Genomic DNA, 25242 nt, shown 5'->3' on the forward strand with positions numbered 1-25242 from the left:
GAGAACTCAACTTGGTTCACTAGCTCCTGGCACATTGACCCCACAGGCCCTGGACCCCCTCTCCTCAGTCCATGCTGCTGACCCTTTCTCAGGTTACCAGAGATCTTTAGTCCCGCTGGCCAACACTGGCCACACCACTGTGGTCATTCAGAGAGCTGAGAATGCCTGGCAGTTGTACACTCATCGTGCAAGTCAGCCCTGGTTCATTATGTTCCGACACCTTCCCAGCTGTTTCATGCCATGACTGAGTTATAACTCTGTTCTCTGAAGTCTAAATCCAATTTCCAATAGCTCCTGGTGTGACTTAGCTTAGTGCTTCCCTGCATCCTTGTGGTGGGCTGAAGAATGGCTCTCCCCAGATGGTCATGTCCTAATCCCTCAGGGCCTGTAAATGTCATCTTATAGGGCACAGGAAACTTGCAGATGTGATTGAATTAAGGATCTGGCGATGACAAAATAATCCCGTATTATCTGGGTAACCTGAAGGTAATCATAAGGACCCTTGTAAGAGGGAGGCTGGGATCAAAGGAGGAAGATGCCAGGAGCCCAGGAGGGCGAGTGGCCACTAGGGCTGAAAAAGCATAATGGAGCAGACTGTCCCCTCAGAGCCTCTTGATTCGCTCAGCCCCATGAAACTCATTTCTAATGTGCAACCTTCAGCTCTGTGAGAGAGTGAATGTGCGTTAAACACGGAGGTTTTGGCAATTTGTTACGGTGATGACTGGAAACCCATATAGCCCTCTACTTGCATAACCAATCCCTTAGGTATAAGGGGAGAATTAGTCAGTACTCAGGATGGATTTAGAATTGTTTACTGAACAGTGAAAGGTGGAGCTGCCAGACAGATAAACCTGCCCTATAGAAGTAACCAAGGGTGGAGTGTATTAAAAGTTATTAGCAAGACTTTAGCCACAGCCAGTAGGAGACGCAACTGGACTGTCCAGTTCCAACAGCAGGACCTACGGTGAGTTTGCACAGAGAAGGGGCATCGAATATGCCTGACAGGCTGAGCCATAAATGGTGGTAGGTGTTTAGTTCCTATTTTGCTTCTACCTAGATTAGTAACAGAGAAAAGGATTTCCTCGGTGGCTTAGGGGCGGGTGTTTTCGGATGTGGGTATAGGGATCATGGTGAAACTCACCCCTTTCCCTTGGTTGGTTCACTGAAAGATCAACTCACAATTAAGGCAGATTAATAAGAGAAATGTATGTTTCCAAATACCATGCGCATGGAGGGGACCACCAAAGTGATTATTCAATGTCTTTTTCTTTTTTTTTTTTGAGACAGTCTCAAGCTCACAGCAACCTCCTACTCTTGGGCTCAAGTGATCCTCTTGCCTCAGTTTTTCTATTTTTAGTAGTGACAGGGTCTCACTCTTGCTCAGGCTGGTTTCCAACTCCTGAGTTCAAGCCATCCACCTGCCTCGGCCTCCCGGATTGCTAGGATTACAGGCGTGGGCCACTGTGCCCAGCTGATTACCCAATGTCCTATTGATGGTCAGATACCTTTATAGATGCCTTTGAAGGGAGGGAGGAATGAGGAATATGGGTGCAGCAAGTGGTTGCTAGGGAGGATGAATCAGTGGGGGAAACAGATTCACATGTAAATTAACCTGAGAGACAAGTATTGTATTTTGTTTTATTTTATTTTATTGATTGATTGAGACAGAGTCTCTTACTTTGTTGCCTCTGGTAGAGTACCATGGTGTCACAGCTCACAGCAATCTCAAACGCTTGGGCTCAAGTGATTCTCTTGTCTCAGTCTCCCAAGCAGCTGGAACTACAGGCGCCGGCCACAACGTCCGGGCTATTTTTAGAGACGAGGTCTCGCTCTGGCTCAGGCTGGTCTCAAATCTGTGAGCTCAAGCAATCCACCTGCCTAGGCCTCCCAGAGTACTGGGATTCCAGGTGTGAGCCACCGTGTCGGGCCCAGGATAATAATTGATATATCACTGGGACTCATGGAGGCAGAGGGAAGTCCAGCCGAATGTTATTTAATAACATCCAGTTTAATCTACTTTAAAAGGAGGCAAAGTGTGATAGTTTTTAAAAGTTTAACCTCCAATGGGGTAAATGTTTTGGGACTTGTGTGAGACCGAGCCTTCAACCACCGAGAAAACTCGCTTGTGCAGAATGACTCATTATTCAGGATTCCAGAGAGCTGCCTCTCCTGCGTGAACTGAACAATGGCCTGTGTGTGTCACTCACAGTGGGAAGATGCACATTCTCATGTAGTCAGGAGCATTCTTCTGTGCCAAGCCTGTGCAGGCCTGAGCACTGGCTCACGTGGGCTGACGGTGCCTCCCTGCTCATCTGGGGTCCTTGTCCCTCACACGTTCCCCTGGGCTGACCAGGCCTTGGCTGCTCACCTGCATTAAGGGTGGTTCACTGCTTGCGTGGCCTTACAGGACTTCCCAGCTCACCTGGGCTGACCATGCCTTGCTGTTCCCCTGGGCTGATGGTTCGTGTCTGTTTTTTATCTGGGCGGATGGTACGTCCCTGCTCGTCAGGGCTGACCGTCCCCCCCTGCCCTCTTCTTTTATTTTGCCTCGGTGGGCCTCTGGAGCAGCAGTAGCACCAGAGAGGAACAAAAGCTCCTTTCTTCCTGTTGACCTTCTGTTGTAATGAAAATGACACGCTCAGACAGTCCCTCTCACCATAAGCCCTAGGAAAACAGGCATTTAGAATTAAAAAACAGCCCTGATGGGCTGGGTGTGTGGATGGAGGAAGTTCAGAGTATAAAGTGCCACCCTGAGAAAACACCAGTGAGAAGAACAAACCAAAGCAAACACCGTGCCTGACAAAGGCAAGAAGACTCGTGTTCAAAGTCGATGGAAAATTTTAGGATTGAAGAAGACAGTGGGTCAGAAATTAGGCAACAGAAATGACCTCATCCGACCCTGAGTCCATCGTGTCACTGTTCCTGGGAGTGTGCAGCATAGAACAGGGAGGGGCCCTGTCCCTCTGGGGACACGGTGTCTTATGGTTCCTACAGAGCCTGGCTGATCTAGTCCCTTCACTACCTAATTACTCGCTTTTAGCCAAAGACACAGAGAACTCAGGGCACAGCCCGAGGCCTGCTGGGTGGATGTGTTGATGGTGGGGCTGCTGGGCCCTCTGCACATGACCTCTAAGGGGACTCGTGGGGCAACAGAAGTAGTAGAGCTCTCCTGGGGAATCCCCAAACAGCTCACCGCAGGGCAACACAACCCCACGGGAAATGGGCTGGGGAGCCGTTGGGAGTGGTAGCCACTCTTCATTTTGCTGTGCAGGCTCCCCGCCACCCAGCCCTCCCACCTCTGAAGGCTTCCCCAACTCCTGAGTCCCCGGAGCCCCTTTCTCCCTCCCGGTCTGTGCTCCCTTCCTCAGCCTCGTGGCCTGGGCTCATCTCCTTCCCTGGCTTCCACCGCGTCCTGAGCTTCCAGCCTTGGCAGACCAGCGACTCACTGATTCTGCCTGTGTTTCGCAACTCAGGTTCCAGTGCACCCCACTGCCCCCCAATTCAGAAGGCTCAGCTTGGTATTTCCTGCAGTTTGCTGTCAAGGGTCTTTGGCTTGTCTGAGGGTTTTCTCTCCCAAGCAGAGGTGGGGGCTCGTGATCTATACTGGAGGGCAGGGGGCTCAGCGTGGTGACAAACTTAGCAAGGACTGGAGAGCCAGTCTCTAAGGTGGCTAAAGCAGGAGAATTGCTTGAGATCCTGTCTCTTCAAAAAAAGAAAAATAATAATAATCAATTTCTGCCAATGTGAGAAGGAGTTCAATGAACTGGAGATAAAGAGTCATTTTTACCGCCAGTTCCCTTACTAACTGGGTGACAATGTTAAGTCACTTCTTTGTCCATAAAATGAGGGGCCTGACTAGATGACAGTGCCACCTGGGACACACCAGGTAGTGCTCCCACTATCGCATTTAAATTTATTGCTGAATCCCCAGGAGGGAGATACTGTCACGAACTCCTTTTAAAGACAGGAAAACTGAGGCAAAGAGCAGTTAAGGACTTGCTGAAGTCACATAGCTAGTAAGTGGCACCCCTGGTCAGGCTTCAGAATCCTGCCTCTGATACATGTGTGGCTTCCTGTAAGATTCCTCCAGCTCCTCAGCGTTAGGGATCTGCTTTCAGCAAGATCTCTGCAGCAGCAAATGTTCTGTAATTAACTGACAATGGGGGGCCCTTTGAAATGTCCAGGAGATTCCAGGCGGCACTGCCATTCCAGGGGCAGATGAGCAGAGGGGCTTGGAGATGCTCCGTGGAGCAGGACCCGCCTTTGTGTCTGGCCAGCGTGGTGAAAACCCTGCAGGCCTTGGCCTGCTCTTTGCCAATGCCCTCTCTGAAGGGACAGGGAGAAGCTGGCCTGTCAGCAGGTATAAACTCACAGGTTTCTCCCGCAGCTAAGTTCAAGGACTCTGTAGCCAAGTGGATCTATGAATCCCCCTCTGTTGACTATCCAAGGGCTCTACACCTGTCAGAACAAATCCACAGAGGACCATGGATGCCCCACCTAGCTCAGACACGACCCAGGAGCTGGGACACGGGAGGAGGAGAGGAGCGGCACCTCTGTGCCTCTAGTTAGGACCGTCCATCTCATGTGCACATGTGGTGGCCAGGCCATTCCCCCAGGTGCCTGGCCAAGGGCAGCCGCCAGCCTGTAGGAATGGCTCATGTCCAGTACTGGGACAGGAAGGAGGCACCATGTGGGGGCTGGCAGGGTTTGCAGGTGCCTGTGATGCCCTGGACATCCCCAGATCTCCAAGGTCGGGGAAAAGGGTACAGGAAGTGCCGCTTTCCGGGGAAGGCTGTCTCGGGCCTTTTCACCCTCCAGTGGCCACCTGTCCACAATGGCTGTACTGTGTGGCCCTTCAGGTGACTTTTCCGAAGGTCAGACATTAAACAACCAACCCCGGGGGCTAACTGGATATGGTAATGACTCGGGAGGGGACTGGCCAAGTGCTCAGGCCACAAGCACTTGGCCAGTCCCTCAAACGAAGTCAGAAGGGCCATTGTGGGAGGCTGTTATTGTTTGAGTGGGTGCAGCAAAGGGTGGATCAGCTGGCTGGACTTGCTAAATTGTTATTTACAGTTTTCGAGCCTTTAAGAGCAGAGCTTCCCCAGAATTGGTCTGATCACAGACTGGCAGCGCCATGAGGGCCCTGGTGCCTCTTCTGTCTCTGCTTGTCCTGGGCGTCCAGGCCCAGCATGGGTCCGAGTGGACCTACTCAGGTAAGCCCCCCACCCCTGTAACATGGAAGGGAGGACCTGCCCCGAACGAGAGGGGAGGCCCACACACCTTCTGTGGGTGTCTGCTCCTGGAGGGCTTGGTCTGGAACATACGGAGAACAAGCCAGATGTTATATAACTTTCTCCTTTCACAAACCTGATTCACCCGTAGACGTTTTGGTGTGAAACTTTTTGCACCCACTGTCTTGGTTTGAACTTAATCATTGCTTATTATTATTCTTATTATTTTTTGAGACAGGCTGCTGCCCAGACTAGAGTGCGGTGACCCAATCATAGCTCACTGTAGCCTCAAACTCCTGGGCTCAAGCAATCCTCCTGCCTCAGCCTCCTGAGTAGCTAAGAATATAGGCACAGCTAATTTTTAAATTTGTTATAGAGATGGAGGGGTCTCCCTATTGCCCAGGCTGGTCTCAAACTCTTGGTAACAAGGGATCCTCCTGCCTTGGCCTCCAAAAGGGCTGGGATTACAGGTGTGAGCGCACCGTCCCACCCACCTGCATAAATCGCTGATTCTGATTATAAAACAACTTGCTTTGTTGGTCTATGTAAGTGGAGAATAAGGTTCTTAGAAGGAACTCTTGGTAGCTTCACAGAAGGTGCTGTAGGCTTTGGGAAGGCTTCTTTCTAGGAACTTCCATGATATGTGGTCTATCTGGAACTTCGTTACCTTTGGATCATCTCCAACTTCCCCAAACCAGACTTTTAAAATGTGAAATTAAAAATCCTGGCATTTAAGCTAGGTTCTGGCCCACATGTGAGCCAAAGCTAGAAGACTGTGCCTGTGGGCTTTGGAACACTGAGCACCCCTTTCGTGTGCCCGTGCGGGAGCTCCTGCTTCTGAGCTGGACAGTGGTGTGGGGCCCCAGAGGAGGCTGGTGGCTATTGGCAGATGGTGGCAGGTGGGAGGCAGGAGGCAGGTGCAAACATGGTGCTGAGCCTGTTATCTGCAAAACCTGATCCTGTGTGCTGCACACAGAAAGTGCATGTTCCGGGAGGGCATGTCCTGCTAAGCCAAGGGCAATGGTATTAGGGGCACCCTGGGGAGGCTCAGTCCAGCTCAGAGCACCACTTCTAACCAGCTGCTCTGTTCTCAAGCAGAGGCGTCCCCACCTGCCTGGGGCTCTGAAGACTTTGGGGTTTTCTGCCCCTTCTAGCCAAGTGGTACCTGGTATCGTTCCGAAGTTACAGAATAGAGAGAGGACACAGGTGATGAAGGTCTTGTCCTCCCCTGGTCAGCTAGCCTGGGAGACTCTGGGCTTCCTGGAAAGCCACTGGAGGCCCCCAGGGAACTTGGGGGTGGCTTTTGCAAACGCCTCCCAGGAACAACTGAGAGATGCCCCAGGACTGGCAAGGCCTGGGCCAGAGCATTTTGTTCCCAGACGGCGCTGCAGTAGAGGCTGTTTGACTTGGTCCTGGCATACTGCCTATAGGAAAGAATTGCTTAAAAATGGTTTGAAGGCCAGGTGTGGTGGCTCACGCCTATAATCCTAGCATTCTGGGAGGCCCTCAAACTTTTTAAACAGGGGGCCAGTTCACTGTCCCTCAGACTATTGGAGGGCCAGACTATAGTTTAAAAAAAAAACTATGAACAAATTCCTATGCACACTGCACATATCTTATTTTGAAGTAAAAAAAAAACAAAAAACAAAAAACAAAACAGGAACAAATACAATCCCACCACCTCATGTGGCCTGCGGGTCATAGTTTGAGGACCCCTCAAGACCAGCCTGAGCAAAAGCAAGACCCCCCATCTCTAGTAAAAATAAAAACATTAGCCAGGCATGCTGGTGCATGTCTATAATTACAGCTACTTGGGAGGCTAAGGCAGGAGGATTGCTGAGCCCAGGAGTTGCTGTGAGCTATGATGCCACAGCGCTCTAGTCTGGGGTAACAGAGTAAAACTCTTGTCTCATTAAAACAAATTGGTTTGCATTATTAAATAGTGAAGAGCAGAGAAATAAAGAATTGACTTTTCCAATGATTGCAAACCATGAAGCTCTGAGCGACCCCAGTACAGCACCTTTTTTAAAACAAGCTACAGACTCACCACAGAGCTGCCCTGAGGGTGGAGAGAGGTCAGATCTTCAATTGCAAATGGCTGAAACCAAGACCCATAGCTGTTTCAGGACTAATTCACTTGTAATGACACCTGGAGCCTTCATGGCTCTGTCCCCTGTGATTATTAATCATCTTTGAAAAGATAAACTTCCTTCCTCCAATTCAGCGGTTCTCAACCTGTGGGTTGTGACCCACAGGAACTGTATTGAAGGGGCACTGCATTAGGAAGGTTGAGAACCACTGCTCTAATTATTTAAAAAGTTAATCATTCTAGTTCCCCTCTGAACGTGCTGCTTCCCTAGTTGCCCTGAAGCTACAGGTGTAGATGCCCAGGGGGTCCTCACCCTACTGGGGGCCCACGGAAGGGACTGGAGCTAGAAAATGGGGGGAGTCTTGTAGCACAGGGAGAGGAGGCCACTTAGAGGAAGCAGCCCAGTCACCCCAAGCCAAGGATCACACCGATGCATTTATCAGCTGGAAATAATTCAAAGGAGGGAAAAAAGTTACGTGTCAAATACTTTCATTGTGTTCAAAACACTAAGTCACAGGAAAGGTAGAAGTTGGCACTGAGGACTCCAGTTGTCAGAGTCCTGGGAGTTCACGTACATGCAGGCACACTACAGGGCCCCTGGGCCCTGGCCTCTAGCCTGGTCAGGTGCCTTCTCAGCTAGTGGCCCCTGGAACTTGCTGTCTCCTGTCTCGCTCTCTCCTGTCTCAGATGGGGCGCTGGATCAAGCACATTGGCCGAAGGAATACCCCGCCTGCGGGGGACAGAGACAGTCACCCATCAATCTGCAGACGAGGAAGGTGCATTACAACCCCTCCCTGCAGGCGCTCAACCTGACGGGCTACGACACCCAGGTGGGAGAGTTCTCCATGACCAACAATGGCCACACAGGTAAGGGCAAGAGGTGCCAATCCATGGAAAGTCCTGGCAGGTGACACGTGCACCTGCTGGGAGTGGCCCTCACAGAGCCTCAGAGTTCAGCCTCAGAACTGGAGGCCTCAGAGGAGAGAGTTGACAGGCACTGAGGCCCAGACACCGGAGGCGCTTCCAAAGTTGGGCAGCATCTGTCTTGAGACTCAGTTCCCCGCTGGCACCTTCCTGTCCCATTGTCCTCTCTCACCATGCTCACTCAGGCAACGTTGCCGGAGGCAGCTTCTCACCCACATCTTCTCTCCTTCCATGCCCTGGGCTGCTTTTCCATATGGTCCATATTGAGTCTGATTAACTCAAGCTCCTGAGAGGAAGGTCCAGTATTTCTCAGAGGCTTCAAACGAAAGCTCTAGTTTTGTTCCTTACTAGAAAGTGGGGAAGATCTGACAGAAAAAGCTGGATTGTGGGGACCCCCATTTGGGGAGCCCATTCTGGGCAACTGTAAAATCCACGCTTTGTTTGCAGAGCGTCTTACTGTGTCCCCAGTGGGCTTATTCCCTCCGAGCCTGATAGTACCCCAGAGAGGGGCATGTTTTAAGTGGGAAACCTGAAGTCTCAGGGGGCCAGGGACTCATTGAAGGTCACAGTCTCCAATGGCCACACTGTACTCAGACCCTAGATGCCTGATTCCATGGCTGTGTCCTTGGATACCTTGAGCTCTCGCTCCATCCCTCCCACCCGGGATGGGTGAGTTTACTGCCTGCCTTATAGGTGCAAGGAAGTCACCAGACTTGGTTTTCCTATTTGCACAATCAAGGACAAACCAATTGTCCTTTATGGAGGTGGTGAAGGTAGCAAGTAGAGAAATCATGTCTGTAACAGGACTCAGGTTATGTGACCAGGAGCCCAGCAATGCATTAATATTTATTTATTTTTAGAGACAGAGTCACTTTGTTGCCCAGGCTGGAATGCAGTAGGATCATCATAGTTCACAGCAACCTCAAACTCCTGGGCTCAAGCAATCTCCTGCCTCAGCCTCTGAGTAGCTGGGACTGCAGGTGCCCGCCACGACACCCAGCTAACTTTCTAACTTTTAGTAGAAATGGGTGTGTGTGTGTCTCACTTTTGCTCAGGCTGCTCTTGAACTCCTGAGCTCAAGCAATCCACCTGCCTTGGCCTTCCAGAGTGCTGGGATCATAGTCAGGAGCCACCACACCCAACTTCTGGTTGTTTCTTGAACACAGCCAAATGCTTGGCTGACATGGTTTTTCTGGTCTGATGAGACACTCGTGAAATTAGTTTCCTGTGAAGGGGAGCAGTCTCTTCTGGAAGTTGAGTCCATTTTCTGATCTGGAAGGTGGAAAGAGTTGACTTTTGTGGATATGCATTTTGGCGTCACCGTTTCAAAAGCACGGTGATGGCCGGGCGTGGTGGCTCATGCCTGTAGTCTCAGCACTGTGGGAGGCCGAGGCGGGTGGATTGCCTGAGCTCGGAGGTTCCAGATCAGTATGAGCAGGAGTGAGCCAGAGTGAAACCCTGTCTCTACTAACATCAAAAACAGCCGGACGTGGGAGGGGGCATCTGTAATCCCAGCTACTGGGGAGGCAAAGGGAAAGAGAATCAATCGCCAAAGTAAGAACAGTTAAAAAAAAAAAAAAGAAAAAAAAGAAAAGAAACAAACAACAACAACAAAAAAACTTCAAACGAAGAAGAATGAACAAGCAAGCTGAAATTAGAAAAAAACAAAAACAAAAACAAAAAACCCCCCAAAGCACGGTGACAAGCTTGGAATTGCTGCTCTTTTCTAATCCGGCCTGTGCAGGCCTGTCAGTACAACCAGAATTGACACAGCCTGCCTCTTGGGAGCTGTGTTTTGGGGAACTGCAATTGTCAGGGTCTCCCTAATTGCTCCTGTGGTGCTAACTATTCATTTAGGAAGCTCTGGCCTGACCTCTCAGGCTCCCGTCAGCTTTTGCCCAACTCTTTCTAAAGGCTCGTCCATCTTTTCCTTGCGAGCATTGATTTTTTTTTTTTTTGTGATTTTTGGCCGGGGCTGGGTTTGAACCCGCCACCTCCGGCATATGGGACCGGTGCCCTACTCCTTGAGCCACAGGCGCCGTCCATCGAGCATTGATTTTTGAGGCAGGACACATTTCGAGCTCTAAATCAAAGCACTTGTTCTGCCAGAGGGCCTGTTAAAATCTTTGAGGCCAGGCATTACGGCACATCACGTTATGAATTTAATCAGAGCTGCTTGCTCCTTTAGACAATGTGGAAATTACAGGACCAAATATCTAATATTTGATTTTTTTTTTGTAATATTTGATCTTTAAGAATACTTACTTTTTACAATTATTTTCAATCACCTTATTACTTCTTTTTCTTTTTATTTATTTTAAAAGACAGATTCTTGTTCTGTTGCCCAGGCTGGAGGGAAGTGGCGTGATCACAGCTCATTGTGGCTCCCAACTCCTGGTCTCACAGCCTTCTGAGCAACTGGGACTATAGTGTATGCCACTGGGTCTGGCTAATTATTTTTTTATTATTACACTATACTTTTTTGAAGACAGGTTTTCACTGTGTTGACCAGGCTGGTCTTGAACTCCTGGCCTCAAGTGATCCTCCTCCCTCAGTCTCTCAAAGTGCTGGGATTATAGACATGATCCACTGTGCCTGGCCCCCAGTGACTTTAAAATTTATTTTTATTTTATTTTAGTTTAGTTTATTTTACACAGAGTCTCACTTTGTTGCCCTCAGTAGAGTGCTGTGGTATCACAGCTCACAGCAACCTCAAACTATTGGACTCAAGTGATCCTCTTGCCTCAGCCTCCTGAGTAGCTGGGACTACTGGTGCCTGCTGCAATGCCCAGCTGTTTTGCTCAGGCTGGTCGCAAACTCCTGAGCTCATGCAATCCACCTGCTTCAGTCTCCCAGAGTGCTAGGATTACAGGCATCAGCCTCCATGTCCAGTCAAAAGTCTAATATTATCAACCATTGATAATCACAGTCAAATTAAATCCCAAGCTAAGAATTTGCTGTGGAAGTTGGTCTCTTGTCTTCTGAAGACATGCTGAGCTACATCACCATGACATCTGCTCAAGGAGGAGGACCTTTGAGCCAGTCTTCTCCCTTTCTGGGGTCAGTTTCCTTGAGATAAAATGCAAGTGTTGAAGCCCAGCAGGGATGTTGTCTTATATCCAGGTGGAGCCAGCTGTTAGCTGGGCTGGTTGGAGAAGGCCACACAGGATGTGGCTTTTAACCATTGTTGTACTCATGTGCCACCTGTAAGAAAAACTCGGACCCTACTTCAGGTATAAATCAGATGGTGATTTATTATACCTGTGCAGGTGGGCCACCGCCCCAAAGGGCAAATGGCCCTGAAATGAGGAGCAGGCTGATTTTTATACCATTTTTGAACACAACAGTGTTAGCTGGCAAGGTGGCGAGCACAGAAGCAGAACGTGGCCAGTTAGCTCAGGGACACGGTTACAGAGTTGGCTCAGGGGGGCTACAGCATGGCGGTTGGCACTGGGACAAACTTAGCTTGGAAAACTAAGCTTGAGTAAGCTTTCACCATTGTTTTACCTGTGGCTAGGAGTTTTGGGGAACTTCCTTGTTCTGAAAACTGTTTTCAGAATTAACCCAAAGTGGGGGATTTGAGACGTGCAGGGACTCAGGCTGAGACAGTTAGGGGCCTTTAGGGGTCCTTTTTCTGGGTATTACACCATGTTATGAAGAGGACAGCAGCCTCCACCTGGCCTTATAAACAACACTAATTTTGGGTAGTAAAGTTAATAAAAATAGTCCTAAGAGGCCCCACTTCCTATTTCTACTCCTTGGGTAAATTCCAAATTTTGCCAGAGGTGGAGAGTGGAATTCTGGTTTCCATACCCATTGGCTGTATTTTTTTTTTTTTTTTTTTGAGAGAGCGAGCCTCACTCTGTTGCCCTGGGTAGAGTGCTGTGGCATCATAGCTCACAGCAACCTCAAACTCTTGGGCTCAAGTGATCCTCTTGCCTCAGCCTTCAGAGTAGCTGAGACTATGGGCACCCACCACAATACCCAGCTAGTTTTTCTATTTTTAGTAGAGATTAGGTCTTGCTCAGGCTTGTCTTGAACTCCTGAGCTCAGGCAATCTACCCACTTTGGCCTCCCAGGGTGCTGGGATTATAGGTGTGAGCCACTGCACCTGACCTGGCTGTAATTTTTCAGAGCTTTCCTTTCCCTGGGGCTAAAGAAGCTGGATTTGCCACTGTGTGGTCCTGACCTTGACCTGCTGGCTCTAGGCAGGGAGGTGTGCGCCCTAGCTGGGGAGAGGTGCCTGACCTCACCCTGTGTCCTGCATGCTAGTCCCCCTTGCCTCTGATGACCCTCCTCGTGGCATTCTGTGCTAGTTCCTGGTACTGGCTTATCCTGGGTGCAGACAGGCAGGAGGTGACCTCGGGAAGAAGCTTCTTAACCTGTAGGGCTGACCTATCCATGCCCACCTGCCCTGCCCCAAGCCCTGTCTTGTCTCTCCCAGTTCAGATCAGCCTGCCTCCCACCATGCACCTGAGGGCCCCTGATGGCACCAAGTACATAGCCCAGCAGATGCATTTTCACTGGGGAGGCGGATCCTCGGAGATCAGTGGCTCTGAGCACACCGTCGACGGGGTCAGACATGTGATCGAGGTATGCGAGGACCCTACTGGGGCCTTCTTTTCTTCAAACTCCCTAGTCACCTTTCTTATTAAAACAGCCAAAAGACTGTATAATGGGGAGAGTGAAGTTATCTTGAGGCTGAATTTATTTTTTATTCTCTTGACAACTATTGACTGATCACTGCTTTGTTCTGGAAGCACAAGCAGGCCCCCTGCCTGCACAGAACTCACAGTATAAAAGGGTCTACAGCCCACGGGGCGTCAAGCCCTCCTTTGTTTTAGCTGGGTCTCCAAAGTGTTGGATTTTCTGGGCTCCGTCTTTTGCCAGCATCTGACCTTAGGGTGACTGCAGGTTTACAGTGGTTTTGGGGCAAGGGAGCTCATGCTTATTCTTCTCTGAGCCCCACATGCCTAGGGGAACATGGGGTACTCATATGCGCCCTCCAGACTGCCAGCTTGTCTGCCTGAAGGAGGTGGGGCCAAGGAAATTCCCTGGAACTGCCCCCTTCCAGAATCCCACTCCTGCTCTTTCCATTTGTGGAGACGTTTCTGGGCTTAATAGATGGAGCTCGTAGCAGAGATGGAGGGAGACAGGTCAGAGTCCTTTGGGACATTCTGAGGCCTCGAGGGCAGCCCTTCTTTTCCTCCTTCCCTGGACACCTGAAGCATTTGAAGTCTGTAGAACTGCCTCTGACTCACCCTATATTGTTTCCACAGATTCATGTTGTTCACTACAATTCTAAATACGCGAGCTACGATATCGCCCAAGATGCACCGGACGGTTTGGCTGTGCTGGCAGCCTTCATTGAGGTAGGCAGAAACTTGCACGTGTGCCTGTGTTTGAAGGTGTGGACTGATAATACAAACAAGGCGTTAAGGGTGAAGGGTCTCCTTATGTTGCCCTGGGTAGAGTGCTGTGGTGTTACAACTCACAGCAACCTCAAACTTTTGGGCTTAAGTGATTCTCTTGCCTCAGCCTCCCAAGTAGCTGGGACTACAGGTGCCTGCCACAATGCCTGGCTATTTTATTTATTTAGTTTTTTGTTGTTGTAGTTGTTGTTTGGCAGGCCCGAGCTGGGTTCGAACCTGCCGGCCCTGGTGTATGTGGCTGGCACAGGCACTGAGCCCAAGTTCACAGTTCTTGGCAATGTTGGCTCAATGAATGATCAACCCTTTTTTCAAGCCCCAGCTCACAGTCCCTGTGGCCCTTCTGTGTTACCATCTCAGGGACCTTGAATAACTTGGACAAGCTGACTTTTTTTTTTTTTTTTTTTTGAGACAGTCTCACTTAGTAGCCCTAGGGTTGAGTGCCATGACGTTATTGCTCACAGCAACCTCAAACTGGTTCAAGCAATCCTCTTGCCTCAGCCTTCCAAGTAGCTGGGATTATAGGTCCCTGGCTACTTTTAGAGATGGGATCTTGTTCTTGCTCAGGCTGGTCTTGAACCTGTGAGCTCAGGTAATCCACCTGCCTTGGCCTCCCAGAGTTCTAGGATTACAGGCATGAGCCACTGGTGACAAGCTGACTTAAAAAAGCAGAAGGGTTGACTAGACATAAACTAGTCTGAAGGTCAAGGGGAAGCCTGCAGTCCACCCAGACCACGGCAACATCTCTGTGTTTCTTTTTTTTTTTTTTTTTGGCCAGGGCTGGGTTTGAACCCACCACCTCCGGCATATGGGACTGGCGCCCCACCCCTCTGAGCCACAGGCACTGCCCACATCTCTGTGTTTCTAAGAAAGTCCAGAGAGTGGGACTTAGGGATGGGTGCCTAGAAGTAGTCAGGAGTCTAATTCCCACAAAACAAGCATTAAATTGAATAAAATTATTAAGTATATTTTTATTAAGTATAATTTTGTAAAATTATTAAATAATTTTGTAAAAATATTAAAATTTCTATTATGAAATATAAATCATTTCAGGGCGGTACCTGTGGCTCAGTGACTAGGGCACTGGCCCCATATACCGAGGGTGGCGGGTTTGAACCCGGCTCCAGCCAAACTGCAACAAAAAATAGCCTGGTGTTGTGGCAGGCGCCTGTAGTCCCAGCTGCTCGGGAGGGTGAGGCAGGAGAATCGCGTAAGCCCAAGAGCTGGAGGTTGCTGTGAGCTGTGCCGCCATGGCACTCTACCAAGGGTGACAAAATGAGACTTTGTCTCAAAACAAACAAACAAAAAAACCTCTATCATTTCAGTGGTCTAGAAATTGACCAATGGCAAACAATAAATGGCAGCATTTCCTAATGAAAAATGGTAGGAATTTTGAGTCAGAACAATGAGCATCTGTGGATGTCTTCCTGGGGCTGTCCCCACGCCTACCCTCTAACTTGGCCTACAGGGAGGTTTCATCAGGGCAGCGCTGGTCAGGAGAAGCAGCAGGTTCACTGCCTGGGCAGCAGGGCTGACTTAACTTGGGGTAGAAGTTGAAAACCTACACTCGGGAACACGGCCAGGAAAAGCAGCAAACTTGGCAGAAGAGATAGTAAGCAGACAGGAAGAGCCTGAAGCTCTGCAGTCCCAGTTAGCGTCAGTGGAGAAGGACAGAAATTTAATGAGGAAGATCCTAGAAGTGAGAGAGGCCCAGAAGGACCTCGTGGAAAGTAAAAGCTGAAGGCGATATGAGAACTGGCTGAACCTTGTGTGTGTTTCTCAGCCTGTACACAGATCCATCAGCGGAAGGTGCCAGGGGTTTGCGCACACGTCTGGCCAAAGCATGGACTGACCACAGAGCCGTGCTGACCCTAGGTGGCTCCTAGGGATTCAGGCTAACATAAAAATAAAGCTAAACACTGAGCAGAGCCATCAGCTGCTGCGTACTTCTGGGGAGACACACCCTGTAGATTACTACCAAGTGTCATGAGCTCACGAGATCAAGCCTCTCTCATCACAAAAACTCCAACTGTGGCTGACACCACACAACACAAGCACACCTGGGTTTTTTTCTAACTGTGACTTTTGGCCATGCCTGGGGTTATCACCCCTCACCGAGACACTCCTTTCCCTGAAGGCTGCTGGAATGCTTCAGATAATGTCTCCCTCCAAGACACGGAAGAGGCCAGGCAGTTGGTGGCAAAGAACAGCCAGACTGCATCCCTGATGTGACTGGGGGTGGGCTGTCTCCTCTTCACTCCCTCAGCCCTGCTCTATCAGCAGGACAGCCGGCAGATGGATGAGCAGAGATGGCTGGAGGCCTCTGCCACACTTCTGTTAACTACGGTGTCTCTCCTACAGGTGAAGGATCGTGCTGAAAACATTTACTATAATGACTTCATTTCTCATTTGGCCAACATCAAGTATGCAGGTAAGGGAAGCAGAATGCATATGAGGGCGGCGAGGGGTGGGCGGGAGGGGAGAGGAAGGGTGACGCTGGGGGCAGGGTGGCTGCTAGGCCCTGCCAAGGCGGCCTACCCGTCCCTGCGTGAGATTGCTTGTTCCAGTGATTGGTGCTGTTGTCACCTCTGAGAAACCCGGTGACAAATTCTACTTGTCCATTCACATGATTGGAACTTTCTGGATGGCTGGAGTTCCACTAAGAAGGGATATCCTTGCTTCAGTCACTTTCTACTCTGGGAGGGACTGTCCTGGTCACTAGAGAGAGGTCCACTCCAGCTTCAAGCTGAGATGAATGTCAAAAGTGAAGCCCTCCTCATCCCACCTGGACACATAGACTCTTGGGGTGGAGTTTGCTATGAGCTGGTTCAGGCAATCCTCTTGCCTCAGCCTTTCTAGTAGCTGAGACTACAGGTCCCTGGCTAGTTTTAGAGATGGGGTCTCTGCCTGCAGCAGGCACATGATGTGATGGCAGTTACACTCCAGGGCCTTCCCTCTGTACTAGGTGGACGCACCAGCCACTTTGTAAACACTGTTCCCTTTACCTTCCCGCCAATCAGGCTGGTCGTCCCTCCCGTTCCCCTCACTGCAATCATGTTGGTTGTCCCTTTCTTACAGACAGAAATAGTCTCAGAGTGAGCATCCAGTCACTATCCCCAAGGTCTCTCCTCTTAACCCTTGTTTCCCGGTGATCAGTTTCTATGTTCTCCTGCTTAATCAGGAGATTTGAATATGGCGAGGCCTGAGCCGTCTTCCCGAGGGCAGCAGCAGTCCCTTACACTCCTTCCCCTCCTGTCTTCTTGCTTAGGACAAAGCACAACCCTGACTGGCCTGGACCTTAAGGACATGCTGCCGGCCAACTGCCAGCACTACTACAGCTACGAGGGGTCGCTCACCACGCCTCCCTGTACCCAGAACGTCCACTGGTTTTTGCTGGCAGATTATGTCTTGCTCTCCAGGCAGCAGGTAATCCATGCAACATGCGCAGTTTTTTCCTTTGACAGCCTGGTTGACAAAGTGCTCCCCAGATCTCACTAATGTGAACTCTTGGGACTCCCATAGCATTTTCCATGTATAGGGTACTTACCCGTGCTGTGGTAGAGATTGGCAAACTGAGGCATCAGGGAACCTAAGGGCAGCAAATGCAGGGAAATGACTGAAGCCTGGTTCAAGTCCTAGGAGAAGAGTGGCATAGTGAAGGCAAAAATTTATTGAGTTCTGCTCTTTCCAGGCACGGTTCTAGGCCCGAGACATACTAAGTTCCTGTGCTCATGGAGCTTACATGCTAAGCTTCTTTTTATGCAAGAAGAATAGCTTCATAGTTAGCTTGATATCATTCTAAAAGGCCTGTAGCCTTTTGAGAAGAGAGAACATGTCAGTCATATTTTGTCCCCCAGCATAGCATAGGTGTACAGTAAAGGTTGGTTGAATTAAACAAATGTACAAATGTTACTGAGGGTGCAGGGCAAAGGGTGCAGTGGCATGTCCTTCTGAGTTGATGTCCTTCCTCAGGGACAAATTTTTCTTAAACTTTTCATTTCCTTATTTAAGGAAAAAGTGAAAAAGACCCTTACTCAAGGACATCCACACATAAAAATGTTGCCAGACAGGTCGGAAGTTCCCCCCAGATGCCTGAAAAAAGCAAATGTACCTTATCTCTCGAAAAATGTACCTTAAATCCAGATCTAGGAGAATTTTCATAAATTATCTGACATTAGCTCAATTAAACTCCCCCCCCCCCCCACAAAACACATAAGAAAGAAGACACTGTGAGTGAGTGTCTTCTGTCCAGCGGAATCAGACCGACAGATATTTCCGATAGTGGAAATATCAATTAATATAAGAATGTTTAATATGCGTAAAAATATGAGGTTTAAATATAAAGAAAGAACAGAAATGTATAAGAATGAACAACCAGATTTGGAAAAAGAAATAGCATTTCTAGAAATGGAAAGATAGTAACTGAAATGAACAACCCAATGAATAGGGTTAAAAACATGTTAGGTACAGTTCAAGAGAGAATTAGTAAATTGGAAGTGTGGGGATTGGGAGGTCAAAGACCGAAAATAAATGACCATTCCGAAACGTCAATGAAAGGAACGGAGTCCAGGGTCTGTGTGGGTAACACCAGCCTTTATTTCCACCTGGTGTAGGTGAGCTGAGCTCGAGAAGGAAGTCAGCACGTGGGTTTAAGTGGATGGGAGTTTTTTTTGTAGAGACAGAGTCTCACTGTACCGCCCTCGGTAGAGTGCCGTGGCATCACACAGCTCACAGCAACCTCTAACTCTTGGGCTTACGCGATTCTCTTGCCTCAGCCTCCCGAGCAGCTGGGACTACAGGCGCCCGCCACAACGCCCGGCTATTTTTTTGTTGCAGTTTGGCCGGGGCTGGGTTTGAACCCGCTACCCTCGGCATATGGGGCCGGCACCCTACTCACTGAGCCACAGGTGCCGCCCGTGGATGGGAAGGGTAGAGGTTGGCATTTTCCTTTTCCTGGGTGGGACATCTGTCAGAAGGGTGGGGGTGGCCCATTCACGGGGGTGGCCCATTCACCTTTCCTAGGTGGGACATCCCTTGAAGAGTCAATTTTTTTTTTGTAGAGACAGAGTTTCACTTTATGGCCCTCTGTAGAGTGCCATGGCATCACACAGCTCACAGCAACCTCCAACTCCTGGGCCTAAGCGATTCTCTTGCCTCAGCCTCCCGAGTAGCTGGGATTACAGGCGCCCACCACAACACCCGGCTATTTTTTTTTTGTTTGTTTTTGTTGCAGTTCAGCCAGGGCTGGGTTTGAACCCGCCACCCTCGGTATATGGGGCCGGCACCCTACCGACTGAGCCACAGGTGCCGCCCAGAAGGGTCAATTCTATTTGGTTGGGTCTCTACATTTGACTCTATCAGGGATGATGGCAAAACTCGCCCTTTTCCCTTAGTTGGTTGGCTAAAAGACCAATTCATAATGAGTGCTGATTAATAAGAGAAAGGTTTATTTCCAAATCCATACGCCTGGGGAGAACCATGAGAATTGATTACCCATGTCTCAAAGATGGTCAGGTACCTTCATAGATGCCTTTTGAAGAGGTGGGGGGAGAGAAGGTGGATTATGGGTGAGACAAGTGGTTGTTAGGGAGGATGAATAGGTGAGGGGAAACAGATTGCTAAATTAACTTGAGAGACAGATATTGTGTTTTAAAGATTTGGGCCAGGTCTTCTGGCTTTCAGGGAGAGGAAAAGAAATCAGTCATCCCCTTCATCCCCTGATCTGGTCAGTCCGGTTTTATGCAGATAGAAGGAAAGTCCTTTCCAAAGGATTTCTGATCATAAATGACCTTTAATTCAAAATATTCTTTATGTTATGTAGTCATATTTTGGGGTAAAATGTCCTTAGCTGCTTCAGAAGACAGAGGTGAGAAAATTATCTGGAATGCAGCACAAAGAGAAAAAGAGATAGAAATATGTAAAAGTAATAAAGAAACATAGAGAATATAGTGGCAATGTCTAAAAAATATCTAATTGAAAAGGAAGAGAGGCACAATGGGGGGAGGCATGATTTGAAAAAAATATATTGACAATTTTTAGGAAGATTTGAAAGATACCAAGTCATATATTCAAGAATCTCTCTCTCTTCCTCTTCCTCAATCTCTCTCTCTCTGTATAAACACGTAATGAATATATATTATATATGAAACTCTGCATTAAAAACCTCAGTGAAACCCCTTTTTAAAAGATTTAAAAATCTGTCAGAGGGCGGTGCCTATGGCTCAGTCGGTAAGGCGCCGGCCCCATATACTGAGGGTGGCGGGTTCAAACCCAGCCCCGGTCGAACTGCAACAAAAAAATAGCCGGGCATTGTGGCGGGCACCTGTAGTCCCAGCTACTCGGGAGGCTGAGGCAAGAGAATCGCTTGAGCCCAGGAGTTGGAGGTTGCTGTGAGCTGTGTGAGGCCACAGCACTCTACCGAGGGCCATAAAGTGAGACTCTGTCTCTACAAAAAAAAAAAAAAAATCTGTCAGAGAGAAAAGATAGAGTAACACGAAAAGAGTACAATTAGACCAAGTGTTTATTTAACACCACAACAGTGAAAGTTAGAAGGCGGTGGAATCATGTTTTCAAAGCGTTGAGGGAAATAAATAATCAACATAGAATTGTACACGCAGAAACATGCCTTTCAGGGATGTAGACAAATTACAGACATTTTCAGAACAATGAAAATTGAGCTTGTCAATTGATATATTTCCCTTTACTTCTTTCTTTCCTTTCTACTATTGACCAAACGCTCATAGAAAAGATGAAAGGAGATGTGTTGGAAATGTTGCAGGAAGACGAGGCCCAGTGGAGAGAACAAACACCCGAACCCAGTGTTGAAAAGAGGAAGGGCTTTGTTTTAGCTGGTTGGGTGACTGCACAGAATTCAGAATGGCCACACTCCCCAACTGGCTCAGTCTTCCTTTTATCCCCAGTCAAAAAGGTCCAGCCTACACGTACCTTTCTCGTTGGTCATTTTTTTATTTTATTTTTATTTATTTATTTATTTTTTTTTGTAGAGACAGAGCCTCACTTTATGGCCCTTGGTAGAGTGCCGTGGCCTCACACGGCTCACAGCAACCTCCAACTCCTGGGCTTAAGCGATTCTCTTGCCTCAGCCTCCCGAGTTGCAGTTTGGCCGGGGCTGGGTTTGAACCTGCCACCCTCGGCATATGGGGTCGGCGCCCTACTCACTGAGCCACAGGCGCCGCCCCTGTTGGTCATTTTGTATCAAGCTGGAGAAGCTGGCTCCAGCTTTTACAGAACTGTGGGCTTTTACATAAGTGGAAGCAAGCGTTAGTTTCCAGGTCCCAAGAAGTTAAGTTTCTACAGATTCCTAAGAGCTAAGTCATCATGGGGAGAACCTTGCAGGTGTATCCTTGAGAAGACCTCTGTACTCTTAGACCTTACTTTTTTTTTTTGGCCAGGGCTGGGTTTGAACCCACCACCTCCAGCATATGGGGCCGGAGTCCTACCCCTTTGAGCCACAGGCGCCGCCGCTAGACCTTACTTTTTCCAGGTATCCTATCTCAGAAGTAGAAGAGTTCTGGAATAATACCTGGCACATCGTAGTACCCAGAACCACCTCTGGACTTGAGATCTTCTTACTTTATTAGGGTTTTATAAATCCAAGACACAGTCCATTCGTTAACTCAATGCTTTTAATTTACCCAGTGCCTCTTCACCTCTGTAACTCATATTATCCACAGGTTTTGAAGCTAGAAAATTCCTTATTGGATCACCATAACAAGACCATCCGCAACGATTATCGCAGGACCCAGCCCCTAAACAACAGAGTAGTGGAAGCCAACTTCCTGCACCTCCCTAATCAGGGTGAGTGAGATCAATGCTAGTTTGTATTTTGCGGTTTCCCAGCTCCTGTTTTACTCCCTTGCCTGGGTGGACCCATCTCTTCTGGTGATAGTAAGCGAAGGAGAGTCATCTAAATAGCAAGAGGCCCAGATAGGCCTGGACAGATGGGGCTTGGGCAGAGGGCAAAGACTCATCTTCCTAGTCCAGGCAGTGAGGCCAGTGAGCAAGGCCGAGGAGACAAGGATGGACCACTACGTGGCTTATGACCTCCCCTGGTCTTGGCTACAGACAGAAGGAGAATCGGGATGGCAACATCCAGGTGCTCTTGCAAGCATGCAGGTTGAAGTTACCCTTACAAAACCCAACTCTAATTACTTCCTGTGCACTTTATCTTGGTCTGTGTTTCAAACCCATCTCCAGATCCTCCTGTGCGTCCTCTCGAGGTTCACTAGGCCACACGTTGCTTACAACATCTGCCTGAGGATCGAGCCCCAGACACAAGGGTCCTGGAAGTAGCATGGGTGGTCCAACCTTCACGGGACCCTCTAATTCATTAGGTCAGCTCCCAACTCTGTTCTTGGCTCGCCTCATTTCTGGGTTTGAAAAAATGTAAATATTCTGCAACCTTCCCATCTTTATTTTATCGGCTCCTTTGTGAAGTTGTGGTGCGCTACGTATGTATAGTCCCTAAATCCCTTGTCTTTGCAAAATTACTTCTATTAAACTTTCCTGGTGCCATCCCCTGATACAATGGAATTGTTCTCCAGTCAGTATTGCCCACTCCATAGCACTCTATCTTAATGTGTGTCTTTCATACAGCAAAATACCTTGCAAGGATGTAGACAAATTTCCATGCCCCCTTCCCCAAGAAAGGCTTATTGTGATTTTCTCCCCATTTTTCCTTCCTGTTCACTTATTGCTTTCTCTTTTATCAGTTAATCAATGTCAGCTATAATCATAATTTCCCCATATTCTACTATATATGATATTAGCAGCAGCGATTCCTTTTCCCAAAGGTGATGTCTTCTTGCACAGGTCCAATGCTCGCAGGACCAAAGGGAGCTCACACCCACGGATTTGTCTCCTCACTCTAAATTTGTCATGTTCCTTAATAAAATTCTACACTGTTCTTGCAACAGGCACCAACGGACTGGGTGTTTCCCCACATTCCTCATCTTAAATGCCCTTCCACTGGGGGTCACCTCCACTTTGTCCTGGTGAGGGAGCTCTGAACTTCTAGACGCATGCTCTAGACCCCTGCATTGCAATCTGCCTGTGAGCCACTGTGGCTCTCCCTTCTGAAACTCGCTGTTGAGGGTCCTTACTTCCACTCAAAGTAGATAGTAAGAGGGCTTCTTCCTCTGCCCCTGGCCAAGGGATCTGAATTGTGGCCTCCCTTTGCTGATAATAGAACTGAGAAGTGGGCATTCTCTTGCCTCACCTTCTTGCAGGCCCAGATTTCTGTGTAGCAGTGATTGCATCTACCCCAGCTATATGGTAGGTGGGTAAGTAGAACTCCACCCCCACTGGGGGAATAGCATTAACCCATCAATGAAAGATGACCTGAGGAACCAAGGTCAGTTACAAAACAAGGCAATAGCCAAATGCAGACCTCTTGCATTTTACTCATTAGGAAACACCTCCAGACCCTCAGAGGGCTCCTGTTTTCCCTGCTCCTGTTTTACTCTCTTGCTTGGGTGGACTCATCTCTTCTGGTGATAGTAAGCGAAGGAGAGTCATCTAACCATCAAGAGGCCCAGATGGGCCTACCCTGAACAGACGGGGCTTGGGCAGAGGGCAAAGACTCATCTTCCTAGTCCAGGCAGTGAGGCCAGTGAGCAAGGGCTACCAAGCATCCCATGAGAGACCCAGGTCCAAGGGTACAACCCTCTTCAATGCACCACCCCTTGGAGTCTGGAAGCTACAAGCCCAAGTTCAGAAGATGCCTGAAGCCAATGGAATGGAAACAGGGAGGGTGTTTTGAGGAATTAAAAATTCTTACCATAAATACAAAGTGGGGAAATGGTGTCTAGCTGCGGCATCTCCTTTGTTTTCATGAGGACCCTCCAACGTTTGACCTTTTCCAAATGAACCTTCTTTTTACAGAGTGTGCTCAGCTGGAGTCTTACCTAAGCAAGATCAGCAAAGACCTCCAGTACTTAAGAAGATGTACTAAAAAGAGGAAAGTTAGGCGAACACACCCTTATTACTATTATTAACCAGCAGGAGCTAGTGGCAGAGGAAGACGCCCACAGCAGCCACACCTTGCCCTGCCTAAGGAACGTATTTTCCCTCGCATCACTCCCCTCGCGGCAGCTGTTGAATTTCTGGTTAAAATAGGAGAAACCATCATCCCTGAAGTGAGATGGTTTAAGTGTGTGAGAAGGGATTTGAGTTTGACGTCACCAATTGACAGGAATAGAAATTGAAGGGAAATGGAGCCCAGTTTATCTCCCTGCGAAATCATTCATTTTGATCTGTGTAAATGACAAACCAGTCCTAACCTCCCTTTAGCATTGAGATATAATAAAAGAATCTTAGGTATTTGCCATTTAAAATTTTCTCTTTCTGTTTTTTTGTATCACTTCAAATATCCCTTCCTTGCCTTACCCTGGGACACACACAGGTGAGGGCACCAAGATCAAGGTGGGAGGGGTTTCCAGGACCAAGATCAACACAAAGGGAGGAGACTGTTACGTTGAGAACTTGCCAGTGGGGAAATCTGGAACCCTGGCCATGGCCTGGGAGTCCAAAAAGACAAGAGACGAGAAAGCAGCCTCCAGGGAGAGATGGAGGGAGGAAACAGGACCTCACCACAAACCTCCTTGTGAGTCCAGTGGTGCCTGGACCAGACCCAGGTTCAAGTGCTAGTTCTGCCATTTTTAGTAATGTGGGATCATCAGTTAAGCTGTCTTATAAGACTGAGGCTTGATTAAAAAATAAGATGCTGGGGCGGCACTTGTGGCTCAGTGAGTAGGGGCACCGGCCCTATATACCCAGGGTGGCGGGTTCAAACCCGGCCCCGGCCAATACAACAACAACAAAAAAAGCTGGGCATTGTGGCGGGCACCTGTGGTCCCAGCTACTTGGGAGGCTGAGGCAAGAGAATCACCTAAGCCTAAGAGCTGGAGGTTGCTATGAGCTGTGACGCCATGGCACTCTACCGAGGGTGACAAAGTGAGACTCTGTCTAAAAAAAAAATAAAAAATAAGATGCTGGCTTGGCATCCATAGCTCAGTAGTTATGGCGCCAGCCACATACACCAGGGCTGGCAGGTTTGAGCCTGGCCGGGGCTGCTAAACAACAATGACAACTACAATAAGAAAAAAAAAAATAGGCAGGCATTGTGGTGGGCGCCTGTAGTCCCAGCTACTCTGAGGCAAGAGAATTGGTTAAGCCCAAGAATTTGAGGTTGCTGTGAGCTGTGACGCCACAGCACTCTACCAAGAGTGACATAGTGAGACTCTGTCTCAAAACAACAAAAAAAGATGCTGCTGAGAAGCGCCCAGCAAGTGCCCATTCCATAGTCAGTTATGTGCGCCCTCACCGTCCCCTTGTTGCTCCTGAACATGCCCTCGTTTCTGGGTGCGCTTGTCTGTGCTTCTGCCTTCCTTTATCTGCTGTTACCACCTTTGTTCTACAAGGTCATTTAGACCCAAAGCACTTCCACATCTGACTTTATTCAGCCCCAAAGGCCACCTTCATGGAAATTGCATTATCCCAGTTTATGGAAAAAGAAATCCACAAGCAGATTTGCCCGCAGGCTTCC

At 48.7% G+C, this 25242-nt stretch overlaps 1 protein-coding gene across 5 annotated transcripts; it reads left to right on the plus strand.

Annotated features, from left to right (window-relative positions):
- Window positions 1-894: 894 nt before the first annotated feature.
- On the plus strand, window positions 895-23964 carry CA6 (carbonic anhydrase 6). 5 transcript variants are annotated; one of them, XM_053576797.1, is made up of 9 exons: window positions 895-964; window positions 5077-5216; window positions 8011-8190; window positions 12692-12840; window positions 13527-13619; window positions 16038-16107; window positions 16945-17102; window positions 21371-21494; window positions 23580-23964. In XM_053576797.1, exons 2-9 carry the CDS (start codon window positions 5138-5140, stop codon window positions 23690-23692), a joined length of 966 nt encoding a protein of 321 aa, XP_053432772.1. In that variant the 5' UTR covers window positions 895-964; window positions 5077-5137; the 3' UTR covers window positions 23693-23964. The 5 variants fall into 5 exon arrangements, with proteins under 5 accessions (XP_053432772.1, XP_053432774.1, XP_053432773.1 ...); XM_053576799.1 differs by lacking the exon at window positions 23580-23964 and adding an exon at window positions 21894-21968; XM_053576798.1 differs by having other exon boundaries at window positions 905-1023.
- The last annotated feature ends 1278 nt before the right edge of the window (window positions 23965-25242 follow it).

Source organism: Nycticebus coucang, chromosome 22, assembly GCF_027406575.1.
Source record: "Nycticebus coucang isolate mNycCou1 chromosome 22, mNycCou1.pri, whole genome shotgun sequence".
Taxonomy (NCBI): domain Eukaryota; kingdom Metazoa; phylum Chordata; class Mammalia; order Primates; family Lorisidae; genus Nycticebus; species Nycticebus coucang.